The sequence below is a fragment of the Monodon monoceros genome, unplaced genomic scaffold, assembly GCF_005190385.1.
Source record: "Monodon monoceros isolate NGI ecotype Baffin Bay Population unplaced genomic scaffold, NGI_Narwhal_1 Super_Scaffold_7, whole genome shotgun sequence".
NCBI classification, from domain to species: Eukaryota; Metazoa; Chordata; class Mammalia; order Artiodactyla; family Monodontidae; genus Monodon; species Monodon monoceros.
In genome coordinates, this window is record NW_021703784.1 from 44,742,884 (window position 1) to 44,760,826 (window position 17,943).

Genomic DNA, 17,943 nt, shown 5'->3' on the forward strand with positions numbered 1-17,943 from the left:
TTTCTGTGTAAACAGCAGAGTTGAAGTGTCTCCAAATATTCCTAGCAGCGATGTGAATTAAAGAGTTCGCCACATTGGTAACACGTTGTGTAGAATATTATACATTTGTGAAGCAATGGGATTAGCTGGAAAATAATTATTTTAATGCACCTCCATTTTTAAAAATGCATAGGGAGGCTCATTAAAATCTCCTTACAAGAGACCAGTGGTCTTGTTTCAAGGCAGTCAAACGAGCTAAAACCCTAATTTGAAGCTGCTTTCCTGCCCTTTTACCAATGTACCAAATTTGTACTAAATGCAAGGGGAATATGGGAACTCTGACCAGGGAGGATGGGAATGGGATTCCTTTCCTGCCACCCCAGGAAGCAGCATTACAACCATAGCAGAAGTCAGTAGATGGGATGTGAAGGCAGACAGACCAAGACAAATTATGGAGACTCATCAGGTCTGTCTAGCGCTGGACCAGACCACAGGGCTGGCTTGCTAAGGAAGTCAGAATAGCATGGAGCTGAAGAAGTTCTGAAATAGTTCCGTGGCTCTGAACCTGGCCTCTGTAATCCTGTGTTGAGGTCTAAAAGTAAGGAATGTGCCAGGGAAACCAGAGATGGAAACCACACATGCCAATAATAATAGTTAATCGTTTCTGAGCATCCACTCTACGCCAAGCACTTTCATATAAAATGAGTATTATATCCAGACTGGTCGTTACTGGTCCCCAGGAATCATTCTCCCCTTCCTCCTTTTAGTAGTAGACTCCCCTACTGAGCTTTAGCAGAGGGGATATATGCCTTTCCTGCTAGAGAAAATACTTCCAGGCTTCCTTGTAGCTGCTGTGACTGTGTGACAGGTTTCACCAGCAGAACGTGAGTAGGTGTAATGTGTGCCATTTCCGCATCATTTCCCTAAAGGAGTGCCCTCCACTTCCTCTTTTCCCTTTCCACTGGCTGGGATGCTGCTGTGGTGGTATTCGTGCTTCTGTGGAGAGGAGACCAACACCCTGGAGAAAGAACCTGGGTCTGTAGAACAGAGCAGCCCTCTCCTCTTGTCACTGCCTTCCGCTGCCCCACCTGGTGAACCTGCCTTTAGAACCTTTCCTTAACTTGGCCAAAGATCAAACACATGCAAAAGAAAAACAATATTGTTAGATTTATATCTGGGTTAAGAGAATATAGGCCACAGGTGAGAGAATCTTAGACGTAAGCTGTACGCGCTCTAGTGAATAGATTGTATAAAAATTATATTGGCTTATTTGGGAACCTTTGATTACATCCTGGTTTCTAGTTAAGTTTCAAATGACTGAGGTTACCTATTAAATGTGCTCCAGGCGAGACAACGGTCATTGTATCGAGGAAAGGCAGACTATTCAAAAGTTCTGGACGATTTGTTATGTGTCAGGTACCAAAGATGGAAGCACACACATACATACACACAGGCACGCGCGCGCACACACACACACACACACACACAGTCTACCCTCAAGATGTTTGTCGACTGGTGGGAAGTTTGGCAGATATAAAAACAGTGTTGAGAGGAAAAGTATCAGTTAATACTCTTGGCTGTAAGCAACCAAAAATCTGACTCAAACTGGTTTAAGAAAAAAAAGGATCATTAATGTGTTTATATAAGTGTACAGTCCAAGAGTAAACCCGACTTCAGGCATTTAAACCCTACTGAACTGGAATCTTTGTGGCAGGGGCCTGGAAATCTGTATCTTGGTCCCCATCCCATCCCCCCACCAGGTAATTTCAATTCTGTTTTGGAAAGTAATGTTTTATATAGATAATTGAGCTGCGTATTGGAGATTGGACTGGAAAGGGGAGAGAGTGAAGGAGGAGATGATTGTTTCTGAGGGAGAGGAGAGAATCCTGAATCCAGGCAGGGGCAGCCCTGAGTGCCACAATACCTGCTTTGTACTTAGAACAAAGCCAGAGTGCACATTCTGAAGGCTGCTTGCACGGGAGGTTTGAAGGGGAACGAGTAGAGGACCATGTCGTTTGTCCAGCAGTCTGAGGGCTCACAATCCTCATGAAAGTGGCTGTCACTTCCGTTCCTTCACCCAACTACTATTTATTGTGCAACTATGTACCAGGCACCGAGCTAGAAGTGAGGATACAGGTTTATAGGCAAAGAGCCTTTCCTCACGAAGCTTACATTCTAGGGGAAGACAGACAATAAACAATTAGAAAAACGAGCTAACTACTGGCTGTGTTAAGTTTTAAGAATGGAAAAAAATCCTTCACTACTTAGTCCCTAGTGGAGGCTGACATTGGATGGAGTGGAGGAGAGGCCTTCGAGTTGACAACTTAGTGGAGACTTGAGAGCATGAGCATTCCAAACAGAGGCAATAGCAAGTGCAAAGGCCCTGAGGTGAGAGGGAATTGGATGGGGTGGAAACACAGGAAGGAGCAAGTGTGGCCAGAGCTCAGTGAGAGGGAGACTGGAGTGGGATGAGGCTGAAGAAGTTGGCAGCAGCCAGACTACAGGATAACCTGTGGGCACCAAAAAGAGTCAGGATTTTATTCCACACACAATGAAATGTTTGTGTTAAAAGGAATTTCCTGGCTACTGTGTGGAAAAAGGGTAAAATTAAATTCAAGGCTAGATGGACTCCAAGGTTCTTGCCTGGTCCCAACAATTTATGGCAGGCTCCGTGGGGTCCCCAGGAGCCTGCTTAGTAACTGGGGACCCTATATCAGCGATGTCTGATAGAACTTTCTGCCAAGATGGAAATGTTCCATACTTGGGCTCTCCAGTCCCAAAGCTACTATGTGCAAGTGGCTCTTGAGCACGTGATATGTGGCTAGTGTGACTGAGGAGCTAGAATTTAAATACTATTCCATTCAAAGTAATTTGTTTAAAGGTATGGAGCCACGTGTGGCTAATGGCTGTTGTACTCGTTAGCACAACGCAACACAACACAGCGCTGGGTGCCTGAGGGTTTCTACTCGTTATCCAGAAGCCAGGGCCTTCTCCAGATGGTGGGACTGTAAGAGGGTACATTGATCCCTAAATGCTAAGCCCCCTCTGTGCGTATGGCTTGTCAAGACGGACAGGCTCAGGGAGTATCCTACGCTTCATTTTGTCACCGGGGAGGTAAGTGCACACGGCTGTGAGCCGCTCCTCGCGCGCCCTCAGGGGAGGCCCCGCACTGCGAACAAAGGTTTCTGGACCGCTCTATCCAGGACGCACCAACCTTGCGCTCTCGCGGCCGCCGGCGCGGTCCAGCCATTGGCAGGAGAGGTATAACGGCCCCGCAGCGTCTCGCCCCGCCTGCCCCGCAGCCCGGCCGCGTAGACATCAGCTCCGGGCGCAGCACAGGTGGGCTGGGGAAGCAGGGGACCTAGGCGAGCTACCGAGCGGGGTTGGAGGTTCGGGGACCCCTCGGCGCGCAGTCGTCTTTCCTCCTCTTCGCGGATGGGGGCGTGGGTGGCGCGGGCTGTGGCCCGCACCGGATCGGCTTCCTGAGCTTGCTTTCGCTTTGCCGGGGGCTTGGCGAGGCCTGTGCACCGCAAGCGAGCAGAGAGAGCCGCGCAGGTGGCCGCGCGGGAGGGGCGGGGAGCTGGCGCCTTACACCCTGCGAGACCCCTGCCCTCTCCCGGAGCACGCGTCCCTGGCACCGGCTCGGTGCCCCCCGCCGCGCGTGGGTCCTGGCTGGCCGGAAGGCGCCCCTGACCTTGGTGTCTCCCCGTGCCAGGTCTGCGCAAGGGCCATGGGCGCCGCGCTGGGCACGGGTTCGCGGCTGGCTCTCCTACCCGGCCGGGCCTGCAGCGCTGTCCGGCACTGGGAGGCCCCCGCGCCTGCCCGAGGCTGCCACTCCAAGGCCGGCCCGGCGCGCCCGGTGCCCCTGAAGAAGCGCGGATACGATGTCACCAGGAACCCGCATCTCAACAAGGTAAAGGTCCGGAAGGGTAGGACGGCCCAAGCCACTATTCTGCGGCCCGCGGGATGGGCGCCCCGCCCCCTGGGCCAGGGGAGGATCCTTCCAGAGGCCCTTCCAGCGGCTTTACATTTTTGCCTTGGGGAGGCTTGGTGTAACTCGGTTTGGTTTTTTTACCACACCTCTTCTGCGTGGAAAGTGGTAATCAGTAATGCAGGAAGCCTAATTTCTTTCGTAAGAACAAATATAGACTGGGTTAAGGTCCTCATGGCCAGTCTGACTTGAGGTCAGATCTCCCCTTGATGCTTGCTGATTCTGTTGATCTTGGGCAGTTCATTTAACCTCTGTCCGTCCAAGTTTACCTGTCTGTAAAAGCGAAGCAGTTGTCTCGGGAGCGTTGTGAGATTTAAAGAGAAAATGGAGGCAGCGTTCTTCGCACAGTACCTGACATCCAGTGAGAACAAATGTCAGCTAAGGTTATAATTATTCTGAGGAAAAGATTTTTAATTTGAGCGAGGGCAAGAAAGTCTAGAATTAAGGAACGTTTAGACCTTGAAAGGGCATCACAGATCCTAATTCAAACCTCTCCTTTTACAAATGAGAAAACAAGACAAAGGGAACTTGCCCAAGGTCACCAGCTAGTTCGTTCTGGCTCTGCCACTGGAATCTGGGTCTGGATCTCAGGTGCTTGGGTCAAGTTCAGCCCACTGCTAACCCAGTGTTTAGGAGCACACACACTTGTTTCTGGGAGTAGAGTTTAGTATCATTGGTGTTAAAACCAAGAGACCTGGATTTGAGGCCTGTCTCCCAACACCTCCTTGATTTAACTTGGGCATCTCATTTAATTTCTCTGAGGTTCAACTTTCTCCTGCTTAAAGTGGATATTATGACAGACCCACCATTCCTACCACATTCTGTTATTGTGACAATCAAATGCATTACTGAACTTGAAATCAAATTTTAAACTATATAAAGTGCTTGGTAAATAAGTAATTACTACAAAATAAAAGTTTGAATAATTTCTTTGAATCAGGATTGTGAAATTCAAGTGAGGAAGTACTTGTGAAAAAGGTGTTTTTGAGAAATAGGAACAATTATATAGATACTAAGTATTGTGATTATTTCCTGCAGAATTAATAGAAACTAAGAAAGAAAATTTTCTCTCAACCTCCATCTATCATACTACAATCCCTGCTTCCCCCCAGAGAAACCCGAGATCCTTTGTATATTACTACTTTGGGATAGGTAAGGTGTTTTACGAATTTAAATTTACTTTGGTAGCAAGTGTTAGAAAACTCAGCTCAAACTGGCTTAGCAAATAAGAGATTTCTTTAGCTAAATATCTAGAGGAAGGAAGGGTTTGACCCAGCAGTCCATATGGCATCCTTAAGGATGCAGGTTCTCCCTGGGTCTCTTTCACCCGGATTCTGCCATAGTCCCCCGTCTCCTTTTTTCATACCACACCATCCAGGGATAGAAAGACATTTTCTTCTGGTAGCTCCTGTGGAAGAGAAAGGACACTTTCTCTGGAGCCTCAGAAAAAGAGTCTTTCTGTCTCATGGACTCTGATTGGATTCCCTTCCATCCCCAAACCGGTCACCATAATTTAAGTAAGTCAGGGCTCACCCCTGGATTTAAAGACAGAGTTTAGGTTAGGGACACCCATACCAACTGGCTTAGAATAAAGGGGATATGGCTCCCCACCCTGCCCCCCAGTAAATCTGTGTATTGTCATCAGAGGGAGGAGGGATAGATGCTGGAAAGCAAAATAATAAACTCCCACTACTGACTGTGATTGTTCGAGCGATCATTGCTTTAGAAATACTGGCATATTATAGTTAGCACTTAATGCTTTATGAATAGTTAAAAAAAAAATAAAAGGAGGACTTGAATGTCTCTTTTATTGTTTTTAGCCCTAAGTTTATGGTTCCCTAAAAGCACTCTTGCCCCTTGCCCTTGTTCTTGATGTAATTTTTTCCTCCTAAATAATATAAATGGGTCATTATCCATAAATCTAGGGGCCCGAACTTTTCATGATGTTAAAGATTTTTTTGTGTATCCCTGAAGTCAGCTGATGCTGGTCTGGGGTGAGGAGGGTATCTGGAGTGATGCTGAGAGAGGCTCTTGGCCTCCCGCATTCACCCTTGGGGAGGGAGGGGAGACAATGGAGGGAGCATCACTGCCTAGGAGCCGCCCCTCTCTTCCCGCGGAGCTGCCACCCTCTTGCTGTCCTGCTGACCTCCAGCACTCAGAGAGTTTCCAGGGAAGGCTTGGCGCTTGGCACTTTCCATCAGCCAGATGGGGAGACTTGCTGAGTTAAACAGAACAACTGAGGTTATCACTGAGAAAACAAGAGAAGGGCAGCTTTGAAAGGGACCAGTACTTAGTGGGTGGGTCTGTGGGTGGATTTTTTTCTGCTAGACTCCGAGCTCCTCCAGGGCAGGGACTGAGTTTCATGCATTTGTGGCAGGCACTGGGTAGTTCCTGAAGGGTGTAACAAGGGGCATGAACATGAAAGCTAACATTACATTCTTCGAACATGTTCTCTGGGTTTGCCTCCCGCTTTTGACAGATCAGGAGAGGCATTTCAGTTGAAGCTTGAGGGCAGAGGGTCGTCAGGAGATGGAATTCTCTGAGAGAAGAAGAGCTGCTGCACAGGCCAAGCATCACTGCTCTTGTGCAGTCAGGGTCTGGTCCCTGCTCTGCCATAACCTCGCCGTGCGATCTGTGCTGAATCTCATTAGCCTCTCTGCCCATGTCACACCACTGCTGTGAGGATCGCAGGGGTGAAATCATTTTGAAAACTGTACGGCACTAAGTATTAGGTGATCGTGTTGACAAGTTCCAGAATCAGGGTTGGAAGCTCCCTTAGATATGGCCTAGTCTGGAATTGTTGGACGTGAAATTAGCTTGGGTCTAACCAGCACTTTTATGTTAAAGAAATGGGTTAGAATAGAATGAAAAAATAGTAAATGTATTAAACTTAATAAAGATAAGTCTTATACCAAGTCACCATGTGAAATGCCAGTTTTTGCTGTGGATTGTCATTAAAAAAAAAAAAAGCTTTTGAAAACCATTGTTCTCATCCAGCATCTCATTTTCAGATGTAGAGACAGGCAGAGAAAGTCAGATGCCACAGAGATTGTCATTTGTTGCAGAAGTAGGCAGAGGAAGCCCACCTCCAGATTTTCAGTCCACGGAATCACAATGACAATTCTCATTCACATCTGCTTTGACTGATTCAGGCACATTCAGAACGATGACAGAACTGGAACTGGATGATTCCAAGTTCCCTACAGGAGTCTAGATTTTCTGATTGATGCAAATTCAGCAATACATCAATTTCAACTTCCCTTTAAAAAAAAACACTAATATTGTGCTTTTCTTCTAAAATTTACATAATGACCTCTTCTGTTATCCATGTAGATTGTGGCAACAGAGTAAATCTGATTACATATTACAAGACATCAGACATATTTTACTTACATTAAACAGGCAATTATCAACCCCATTTTATAGGGTATCTTCATAGGACAAATCATCCCCATCCTATTCATGTAGTAGCAAGTGAGCCATCAAAACGTTGCTGGCCCCAGCTTATCTCTGGCCTCTTTTGGGAAGGGATGTTCTATTCCCACTCCCCAAACTAGACTTGAGTCCCCTCCCATTTGTCTTCTCACTCCATGTTTCTTTCCTTTCGGCACTGAGCACCCTGTTGTCATGGCTGGTTGATTTGTCTTCCACACTAGATCCTGAGCACCTTGAGGACAGAGACTGTCTTGTCACACAATATTCTCTACGCCTGACTTGAGATGCTCAATAAATATTTGCTCTTTGAATGATCTCAATCGAGTCCTAACCCCTTTCCTCTCAATTTTATGGATCTTAATGTCACTGCTTTACAGTTAGCCTCAAGCTCTTGTTGTCTAGAGAAATGTCTACAAATAGCCTATTGGGAGGAAATACACCTACTTGACCTTGAAAGACCATCAGCTTGATGGTCAGGGAATGAATGAATGAAGCGTACTTGGTCCAGTCGCTGTGATTATGGACCAGCGCATTTCATGCAGCGGGGCCTTCTTAAACTGCAAGGCGTGGTGACCGCCTTCACATGTGGACTAGATGCATGTAGATTAGTAAACGTGTTAAGGCCTGGGGGCCTGCACTACAGCGCTGGCTGCACATGTGAGGCCACGCAGGTTTTAGCTCAGTCCTTCTACATGCAGTGGTAATTTATTAGACTCCCACACAGCTGGGATTTGCCTTTGACTAAAGTATGTTTTTGTTCGGTGCCGGTGTAGACTTGATCTTGCCTCCTTTGGGTTGGGGGAGTCTGTCATCACACACTTGGCTTACTGATCAATCAGGAGGTGATGGCTGGGTTGTACACTGAACTAGAAGTCTGTTGCAGATGCTCTTTTGTGTCCCAAAGGCCGATAACATAATGTGTCTTGCTGAGACCTCTGCTTCAGGTGTGATGTTGGGTTGGGCCTCCTTGATTGATAAAGAAGCAATGCATTAAGTGAACATTATTTCCATAAGCAGCAGTTTGCTCTAGATCTAAGCCTCTTGTGCAGTGACTCAGGGCATCGAAGCTCAAATACTGTTCAGATATTTTAAGAACAAACAAGCAGAGGCAGGTTGGAATTAAATCCTTCCCTGTTGGGGCTTCCCTGGTGGCGCAGTGGTTGGGAGTCCGCCTGCCGATGCAGGGGACGCGGGTTTGTGCCCTGGTCTGGGAGGATCCCACATCCTGCGGAGCAGCTGGGCCCGTGAGCCGTGGCCGCTGAGCCTGCGCGTCTGGAGCCTGTGCTCCGCAACGGGAGAGGCCACAGCAGTGAGAGGCCCGCGTACCGCAAAGAAAGAAAACAAAAAATCCTTCCCTGTCAAATACTGTCCTGGCTTCATGGGATTGATAACACTTGGTGTTAGGGCTTTGTGCTTGGAACAGCTAAAAGAACTTGTATTAGTTAGGCTAAAGGTTAGGCAACTTCAACAAGGTAAACCCCAGACTCAGAGGCTTAAACAAGATAGTGTATTTTTTTTTTTGCGGTACGCGGGCCTCTCACTGCTGTGGCCTCTCCCGTTGCGGAGCACAGGCTCCAGACGCGCAGGCTCAGCGGCCATGGCTCACGGGCCCAGCTGCTCCACGGCATGTGGGATCTTCCTGGATCGGGGCACAAACCCGCGTCCCCTGCATTGGCAGGCGGACTCTCAACCACTGCGCCACCAGGGAAGCCCGGAAGTGTACTTTTCACATGAACAAGTCTGGGTAGGCAATCGCAGGTTGGTATGTGGCTTGATTTTGTTGCTCTGCCATCCTCAGTGTGCATCTTACATTTCGTGGTCCAAGATGGTTGCTTCTAGGCTCTGCCATAATTCCATACAGAAGCCAGTCGGAAGGGAAAATACACAATTTGGATGTTGCAAATATCACTTCCATTCACATCCAGTTGTCCTGAGCTTGGTCATACACCACACCTAGCTGTAAGAGAATCTCGGAAATGTAATCTTTAGCCGGGCACCCATATATCCCCTTAAAAATTCTGTACCACTAAGGAAAGAAAGAATGGCTATTGGGGAAACTGCTACAAAATGCTTATCTGAAGTTTTAATTTGATTTACTGTCAATTTTATCCCAACCTTTAAAATCCATCAGTTTCTCTACATCCCCTCTACCACCAGCCTTGTTCACTCCTTCATCGTCTTGTGTCTAGATTAGGCAGGAGCCTTCCAGTGGCTCTCCAACCTGCAGTCCTGTTTCTTTCAATCTGCTTCTCTGTGTCTATTGACCACACTTTGAGAGGCTAAAACCTTGCACACATCCTTAACCACTCTCTTTCTTGCAGACCCCATGTCCAATTCACCGGATAGTCCTGTTGCTCTGTCTTCAGACTAGATCTGGAATCCACCTTCTGCTCTCACCACGGGGCCCACCCTGACCTAAGGCACCACTATTTCTCTGCTGGATGACTGCAGTGTCCCCCTAGCTGCTCTCCTTGTGTTCCTCTTGTTTGTTCTCCACACAACAGCCAGTGTGAGCCTTGTAAAATGAAATTTGATCACGTCACTCTTCCGCTGGAAACCCTGCAGAGTCAAAGTTCTTACCATGCCCTGCATGATTTGACCCTCCCTGACCTCATCTTTTGCTACTCCTCAGCCTCACGTGCTGCCCAAACATGCTGGCCTCAAACACTCCAAGCATGCTCCTACCTGGAGTCTTTGCACTGGCTAATCCCTCTTGTAGAGCACACAGCCCCTACATAACCATGTGGTTAACTCTCTCACCTTCTTCAAGGCTCCTCACTTTCTCAATGAGACCTATCAGACCACCCATGGGAAGTTGTAAACAGCCCTTTCAACCTTCTTGGTCTACTTTTCCTCCATAGTTTTTGATACTTCCTAACATACTGTTTAATTTTCCTACTTACCATACCTCTTGGTTTTTATGTGCATTTCCCCACTATAATGTAAGCTCCATTTAGGCAGGGATTTTTGTTTTATTTGTTCATTGATGTATCCAAGGTACTTAGAACAGTGCCTGGTCCATAGTTTGGTACCCAGTAAACAGTCATTGGATGAGTGAATCATTCAGAGAGACATCTACTGAGGCTTCTTCCTCTCATCCTTTCCCTTCCCCCTCCTCCTTCACCAAAGTCTCCCTTCTCTTCCTCTGGTGCTTTTCCTTCCCTGGTATCCTCCTCTATGGGGTTTATATGCCCAAGATCACTTGTATCTGGAATGTGGATAAATCTCACATCAGACCTCTGTGTGCCCAGAGGCCCACTTACTGTGAAGACTGGAGAAGCACAACACAGATGTTCACCCTTTGTTATTTCCAGTTTTACCAGCCAAGCCTGGGGAAAAGGAGACCCTATTCTGGAGACACAGATGGTACCTTGAAAGCAGAGATGGATGGAGACATTCTTGAGGCTCACAGAAAAAAACAAAGGGTGGGGGGTGTCCAGGCTGTGGGCCAGAGACAGGAAACCCCGGCTTCTGTCAGCATCTCCAACTTCCTAGAACTCCCACCCTCTACTTTGAGTCTTGGTAGCCCCCATCCCTGCTCTGAACTTCTCTGATTTCCCCGTGCTGCAGCACCCCTGCTGAAGATACGGGAAACCATGTTATAGATTCAGTGACCCCCACCCCTGTTCATATGTTGAAGCCCTATCTCCCTAATGTGATGGTATTTTGGAGGGGGGGCCTTTGGGAGGTAGAGCCCTCATGATGGGATTAGTGTCCTAATAAAAAGAGAAAGGCCACTAATCCTCTCCCTCTCTGCCATGTGAAAGTAGAGCAAGAAAAATGACCATCTGCAAGCCAGGAAGTTGGTTCTCACCAGGAACTGAATCGGCCATACCTTGGTCTTGGACTTTCAGCCTCCAGAATCGTGAGAAGTAAATTTCTGTTATGTAAGCCACCCAGTCTATGGTATTTTGTTATAGCAGCCCAACTGGGCTAAGACATCATAACTGCCTTAAGACGAGGAACTGCCTCGTATCTCGGGGTCAGGAAATCAAGGAAGTGTGGGATGGGATGCAGGAGCACAGGAGGAAGATCTGCTACTCCTAGAACCCAAAACGGATGCTCAGAAAGTGATTTCTCATAAACATGTTGTTATAAACAGTTGAATTGTTCTCCAAAGAAAGTATATTATGTGTTAGATTAGCATTTGTGTGATCATTATGAAGATTTCAGAAATGTTGGCTTATGTTTATGAATGCTTAATTCAAAATGCAAAACACTAAGTGGAATCTATATCCATGAGCATTACTGTAGAAAGATGTAGCTCTATAAAAAGACTTGGAACTAAATGTGTGAAAATGATCATGTTAGGGCAGTGGAATTATGGGAGATTTATTTCCTCTTTATATAATTTTCTTTAATGGTCCATTGTCTTTTCAATTTTAGGTTACGGTTTCTGTTGGAAATTGAGTTTCTAGAGCCAAGTAAATAACAGATCAACTTTTGAAAGTTGACCCATCTGTAACACAAGGGTGGCACTCTGATCCTGTGGAAATCCCTCTAAAATAGTCTTATTTCAAGATTTGCTTGCATATATTTTCTTATCTTCTAGAGGCAATGTGTTTAGATTCATGTAATAAAATGTCAACATGGGAACCCTCCACCTGTCCTGAAAACAGTGGTAAACAGCAGTATCTAGAGTCTGTAACAGCAGCACTGGAGGGCAAATCCCACACAGAAATTCATGTTGTCTGGCTCAGACGGGCCAAATGGTGTCAAAGTCAATCTAAATCTGGACTCTCTATATGGAGTTTCTGTGGATGCTTTTTCAGCCTCATCTCCAGCCTCTGTTTCCAGTTTCTCTTGGTCCTCTTGGGCCTCTGTAGGCTCTGGGGGTTACGGCTTTATTTTACTTTGCATTTGTGTCATTTCTACCAAAGGTTTCTTTTATCATCTACTCTCTCCTTTCCAATGCCAGTCTTATAGTGAAGGGCAGGGGGAGAAGGCGTTTTGATTCATGTGGCCATTGCAAAGGGGTCAATGGTGTGAGGCACTTTTGTTTGCAGAGACGAGGTTATAGTCAGCTTCCAGATCTTCACTTTGATGTGTAGAAAGTATAATACATTGGGAAATCCTTGGAGTGGTGTCTCACTGCCTCTGTGACACAGAGCACAAAAGATGCTCTATGACTGTGTGATGAAAATCTGAGGGCTAGCCCATGATTGGGGGTGCCAGGGTCAGCAGTTAAAAGCATGCATTCATTCTGTACCCAGATGGTTGCTTGGCAGCCTGGTGAAAACACAGCTCCTACCCAAAGGACAAAGTAAAGAGTAAAAAGTACTCAGTCATTTGAGGAGAGGGTTTTGGGGTAGAAAGATCATCAGCTTTTGAGGAACTTGAATAAGAGAAAATTAAAGCTGCTTTGCTTTCAAAAGTGATATGAAAAGCTAGAGGGACCATAGGGGATAGAGTTGAATGATTAGCAACTTGAGAATATTATTCTTTTTAAAGCATTTTGTCTGGATTCTGTATCGTTGTTTGGTAGTAATCTCCATGAAGCCCGTAGCATAATGGTCCTGAAACACACTCCCCTGTGGTGTGGAACTCTGGAGAAGGCAGACCCTGTTTGTTCCTTTGTTTTGTTTTGCCTTGTTCTTTCAGAAAAGAGCAGGAGGGAGGCAGCATCTGCACAAGGTGGCACCTCTTCTGAGTTGTCGATCTGTGCAGTGACTTTCCCCATGAGACAAAGGCTGTCATGTTCCCTCATGACTTCAGTGGAGCTGGGTCTCCATTCACAGTAGACGGTTCCCATCCCCACTTTGTCCGGTTTCTGAAGGAGGTGTTGAGGATTCCAACCTAGATTCATATTATACTGAATTTCCTTCAGTAGCAGAACGCCTTATGGAAGGAATCCAAGTCATAACGATAAGAGCTGGCATCTTTTTGGACATACGACGTGCCATGGATTGCTCTAAGCAGTTTCTACACGTTAACTCATTTAATACAATATCACAATGCTTTGACATACACTGTCGTATTACAGATGAGAACGCTGAGGTTTAAGGAGGTTAGCTAACTTGCTGGAGGTCTAGCAGTTCGTAGTGGCAGAGCTGGGTCTTGAACCTGGGCCATCTTGTTTTAGGGCCCACATCCTCACCCCTTCTGCTGTACTGCCACTTCCAGTGTGCAAGTGCCCTCTCACTTACACTGGTATATAAAGTCTGATGCTCTGGGGCCTTGCCAGTTATACGGGGGACAGTCCCTGCTGTGGCCCTCTGATGGGCTATGACCATACCCGCTGGCTCTGTTAGAATCAGAATCTGGGACTCGGAGGGAACTTTGAAAATCACTGGATACCTTCTCTTTGCCCTCTAAATTTGTGTAATTCTCCCAAGACTCATTTGTTTATTTATTAAATTTATTCATTAGACATTTGCTGAGTGTCTATTATATATTTTAGGCAGTGGAACCTCAGTGGTGGATACAACACTTCTTTTGCCTTCAGGAGCTTATGTGTGAGGGGGTGGAGGTGGGGACCAGTTAGTAAGCAGACGGTTTCAATTCAGAAGGGCGGTGTGATGTGAAGAACATGTACTAGTGCTATGGGAGCTTGGGAGAGGTGTGCGAAAACACTCTTCCGTCTGGTAGTTCTGTCATCACTGACTCTGTGGAAGAGCAGTCGGCAGATGAAGGTGATGGAGGAGAAGTCGTCTAGGTCAAACCATGAGAGAGAATGGCTTTCTCTCTGAGAACAGCCACCTTTTGTGGTTGAATGTAAAGAAATTGAGCAGTAGGCCCATACCTTGTAAGGGGCCCCATTTTCAGAGAGCTAAATAATTTTACAAAACCTCTAATCTACAAGCAGAGTTAATGATAGATCTCTAGGACTGTGACATGCCCTTTTATTTTGTTCTTTTCCTTCCTTTTGTGTTTCCCAACTCCTGGGGGTACCATTCACAGTGGGTTCACTTATCAAAATCTTCAGGGCTCAGCTCTCCAGGGCCACCTCTGCCATGCCACCTTCCTTGATAATGCCCCATGCAAGTGGCTCGTTCACCCTCTGCGCTCCTCTGGCATGTAGCCTGTGTAGTCATGGCCCTTTTCTACATTTGGTTTCAGTATATACTCATAACGCATGTGTCTGTCTCCATCTGGATGTCACCTTCAGAGCCAGGACCCCCTCTTAGGCACTGCATGGCTCGCACGATGCCTTCTTCATAGTATACTCTCAATAAAAGTTAGTGATGTGAATTACTTTCACATTGCCTCCTGGACACATCAGAAACCGCTCTGGTGAACACTGATAGTACACAACCCCATCTGCCATCTCTTCTAAAAAGATGGTGACAATATAATTATGCTTAGATCTCTCAATGGGCCTTGGAGGATTTTGAAAGCCAAGAGAAATATTTTATTTTGGTCATAAAAATTTCAGGAACCCATTCCTTTCTTTTTTTTTTTTTTTTTTTTTTTTGCGGTACGCGGGCCTCTCACTGTTGCGGCCTCTCCCGTTGCGGAGCACAGGCTCTGGACGCGCAGGCTCAGCGGCCATGGCTCACGGGCCCAGCCACTCTGCGGCATGTGGGATCTTTCCGGACCGGGGCACGAACCCGTGTCCCCTGCATCGGCAGGCGGACTCTCAACCACTGCGCCAGGGAAGCCCAGGAACCCATTTCTTTAAGAGAGTTTTCTGCCCTGATGCTGTACCAGGTGCATTTCATCTAAAGAACAGCACCTTTATGATCAGATGATTTATTCTCATCCTTGAGGCTGCTTAAGACCCTAGATTTAGACCTCTGTAACTAGTAACAGGTTAAAGGATTCTGGTGGTGAAGGAAAGCTGTCAGCTAGAATCAGCTGTGTGTGCCCCCTCCCCCTCCCCCCATCACCAGGGCACAGCCTGTGACCAGATAGTAGGCAACAGAGCACACTGGCTATGTTCTAGGGATTTGGAGTCAGAAAAGCCCAAGGTTCCGGTTCCAGCTCAGCCATCCACTATATGTGGGATTTTGGGAAGGGCACTTCATTTCTTTAAGCCTCAATTTCCACATCTGTGAATGGGGATGATAACAAAATATACCCACTTCACAGGGTGCTATAACGATTAAATGAAATAATGTATGTAAGCACATTGTAAGTGCTCAATTAATTCTCAGCGAATCCACAGCTCTAAAAATTTTGCTCCGTTTCTAACATAGTGTGAAGCCCTGTGTGGGCCTCAGAAGAGGGCACAGACTTAATAGGGTTTAGACCTGGTCCTTGCCCTTCTGGAGAATCCAGTCCAGAAGGAGAGGGGAAGACTGAGGAATCCAAACTCATTCTCCATGGGTGTGGATACATCGGATTTTGGCAGAGACTTGATAAGAGAGGAGTGAATCCAGGAAGAGGCAGGTTGAACAGAGACTTTACAAATAATTTCTGGGTACTTGATGGATCTTAAGCTGGATGATCTAGATGTTTGTCTGAAAGAAAATGAAATTAAAAAGACTTCAGCAGCAGAAAACAGAGCGCCATTTGAAAACCTGGTACTTCCAGAATTTAAAGCTGGTGTTGAAGGGAGTGGCTGCTGTCATACCCCAAAGGAATCTCAGGATTTTGCCCCAACATTTTGGCACGTTCTAACCAAAGTTTTTAAAAGGAACATTGATCCAAAGTAGCTGGATTTTTTTATCCATTAACTTGTCTTTTTGTCTCTCATCTGTTTATCTATCTATCTATCTATCTACCAGCCATCACTACAACACTCCCAGTCTCGTGAGATCATGATAGCAAGACAGCAAGACAAGAGAATGTCTGCTAGGGTAGTTTAGCATTAAAGTTAAAAAGTTGCTTCAAATCCAGCTAAAGAGGGCATGGCTGGGCCCACCTCACCTAGCAGGGAGTTTAGATAGTCCTCCAGCCTCCATACACTCTGCCTTGGGTAATGAATAAATTAATTGCATATGCATATTTTAAATGAGCATCTCTCCTCTATAAGAACCCAGGATGAGCATTCCCCAAAAGACTATGAAGAGGTCATCTTGTCCAGCCCTTTGTCTTTGAGCAGATAAGATCCATTGATCTGTATGTCTGTTTTTGTGCCAATACCACACTATTTTGATTACTGTAGCTTTGTAGTATTGTCTCAAGTCTGGGAGAGTTATGCATCCTGCTTTTTTTTTTTTCCCCTCAGGATTTCTTTCACAATTCTGGGTCTTTTATGGTTCCATACAAATTTTTGGATTATTTGTTCTAGTTCTGTGAAAAATGTCATGGGTATTTTGATAGGGATCGAATTAAATCTGTAGATTGCTTTGGGTAGTATTGCCATTTTAACAATATTAATTCTTACAATTCAAGAACATGGGGTGTCTTACCATTTCTTTGAATCCTCTTTAATTTCCTTTATTAATGTTTTACAGTTCTCAGCATGTAAGTCTTTTACCTCCTTGGTCAGGTTTATTCCTAGGTATTTTGGGTTTTTTGGTGCTATTTTAAAAGGTATTTTTTTTTACATTCCCTTTCTGATATTTTATTGTTAGTGTAAATAAATGCAACCAACTTTTGAATGTTAATCTTGTATTCTGCTGCTTTGCTGAATTAATTTACTAGATCTAGTAGTTTTTGTGTAGAGTCCTTAGCGTTTTCTTTTTTTTTTTTAATTAATTAATTAATTAATTAATTTTTGGCTGTGTTGGGTCTTCGTTTCTGTGCAAGGGCTTTCTCTAGTTGTGGCAAGCGGGAGCCACTCTTCATCACGGTGTGCAGGCCTCTCACTGTCGCGGCCTCTGTTGTTGCAGAGCACAGGCTCCAGACGCGCAGGCTCAGTAGCTGTGGCTCACGGGCCCAGTTGCTCCGCGGCATGTGGGATCTTCCCAGACCAGGGCTCAAACCCATATCCCCTGCATTGGCAGGCAGATTCTCAACCACTGTGCCACCAGGGAAGCCCAGCGTTTTCTATATATAGTATCATGTCATCTGCATATAGTGACAGTTTTACCTCTTCCCTTCCAATCTGTTTCAATGGAACAGAATAGAGAGCCCAGAAATGAACCCATACACCTACAGTCAATTCATCTTCTACAAAGGAGGCAAGAATATAAAATGGGAAAAAGACAGTATCATTAGCAAGTGGTGCTGGGAAAGTTGGACAGCTGCATGTAAATTAATAAAGTTACAACACACCCTCACACCATGCACAAAAATAAACTCAAAATGGCTTAAAGACTTAAACGTGAGACATGACACCATAAAACTCCTAGAAGAGAGCGTAGGCAAAACATTCTCTGACATAAATTGTACCAATGTTTTCTTAGGTCAGTCTCCCAAGGCAATAGAAATAAAACCAAAAATAAACAAATGGGATCTAATCAAACTTACAAGCCTTTGCACATCAAAGGAAACCATAAAAAAATGGAAAGACAAACTATGGAATGGGATAAAATATTTGCAAGTGGTGCTACAGACAAGGGCTTGATCTCCAAAACATACAAACAGCTCATACAACTCAATACCGAAAAAACAAACATCCCAATTGGAAAAATGGGCAGAAAAAAAAAAAAGAAAAATGGGCAGAAGACCTTAATAGACATTTCTCCAAAGAAGACATACAGATGGCT

The 17,943-nt window shown here is 45.7% G+C and overlaps 1 protein-coding gene across 4 annotated transcripts in view; it reads left to right on the plus strand.

The window, feature by feature from the left end:
* Positions 1 to 2,966: 2,966 nt before the first annotated feature.
* The window catches only part of ME3 (malic enzyme 3), a 198,844-nt gene continuing 183,867 nt past the window's right edge, over positions 2,967 to 17,943 (plus strand). For 2 of the 4 annotated variants that reach the window (XR_003791571.1, XR_003791572.1), the window contains exons 1-2: positions 2,967 to 3,318; positions 3,695 to 3,892. Coding sequence is in view for 2 of the 4 variants with exons in the window: in XM_029209574.1 (XP_029065407.1) it covers positions 3,710 to 3,892 (183 nt within the window). In the remaining 2 variants the exon portion in view is untranslated. Of the gene's footprint in view, positions 3,893 to 17,943 lie in introns of all 4 variants that reach the window. The other 2 variants (XM_029209574.1, XM_029209575.1) reach the window with 2 other exon arrangements.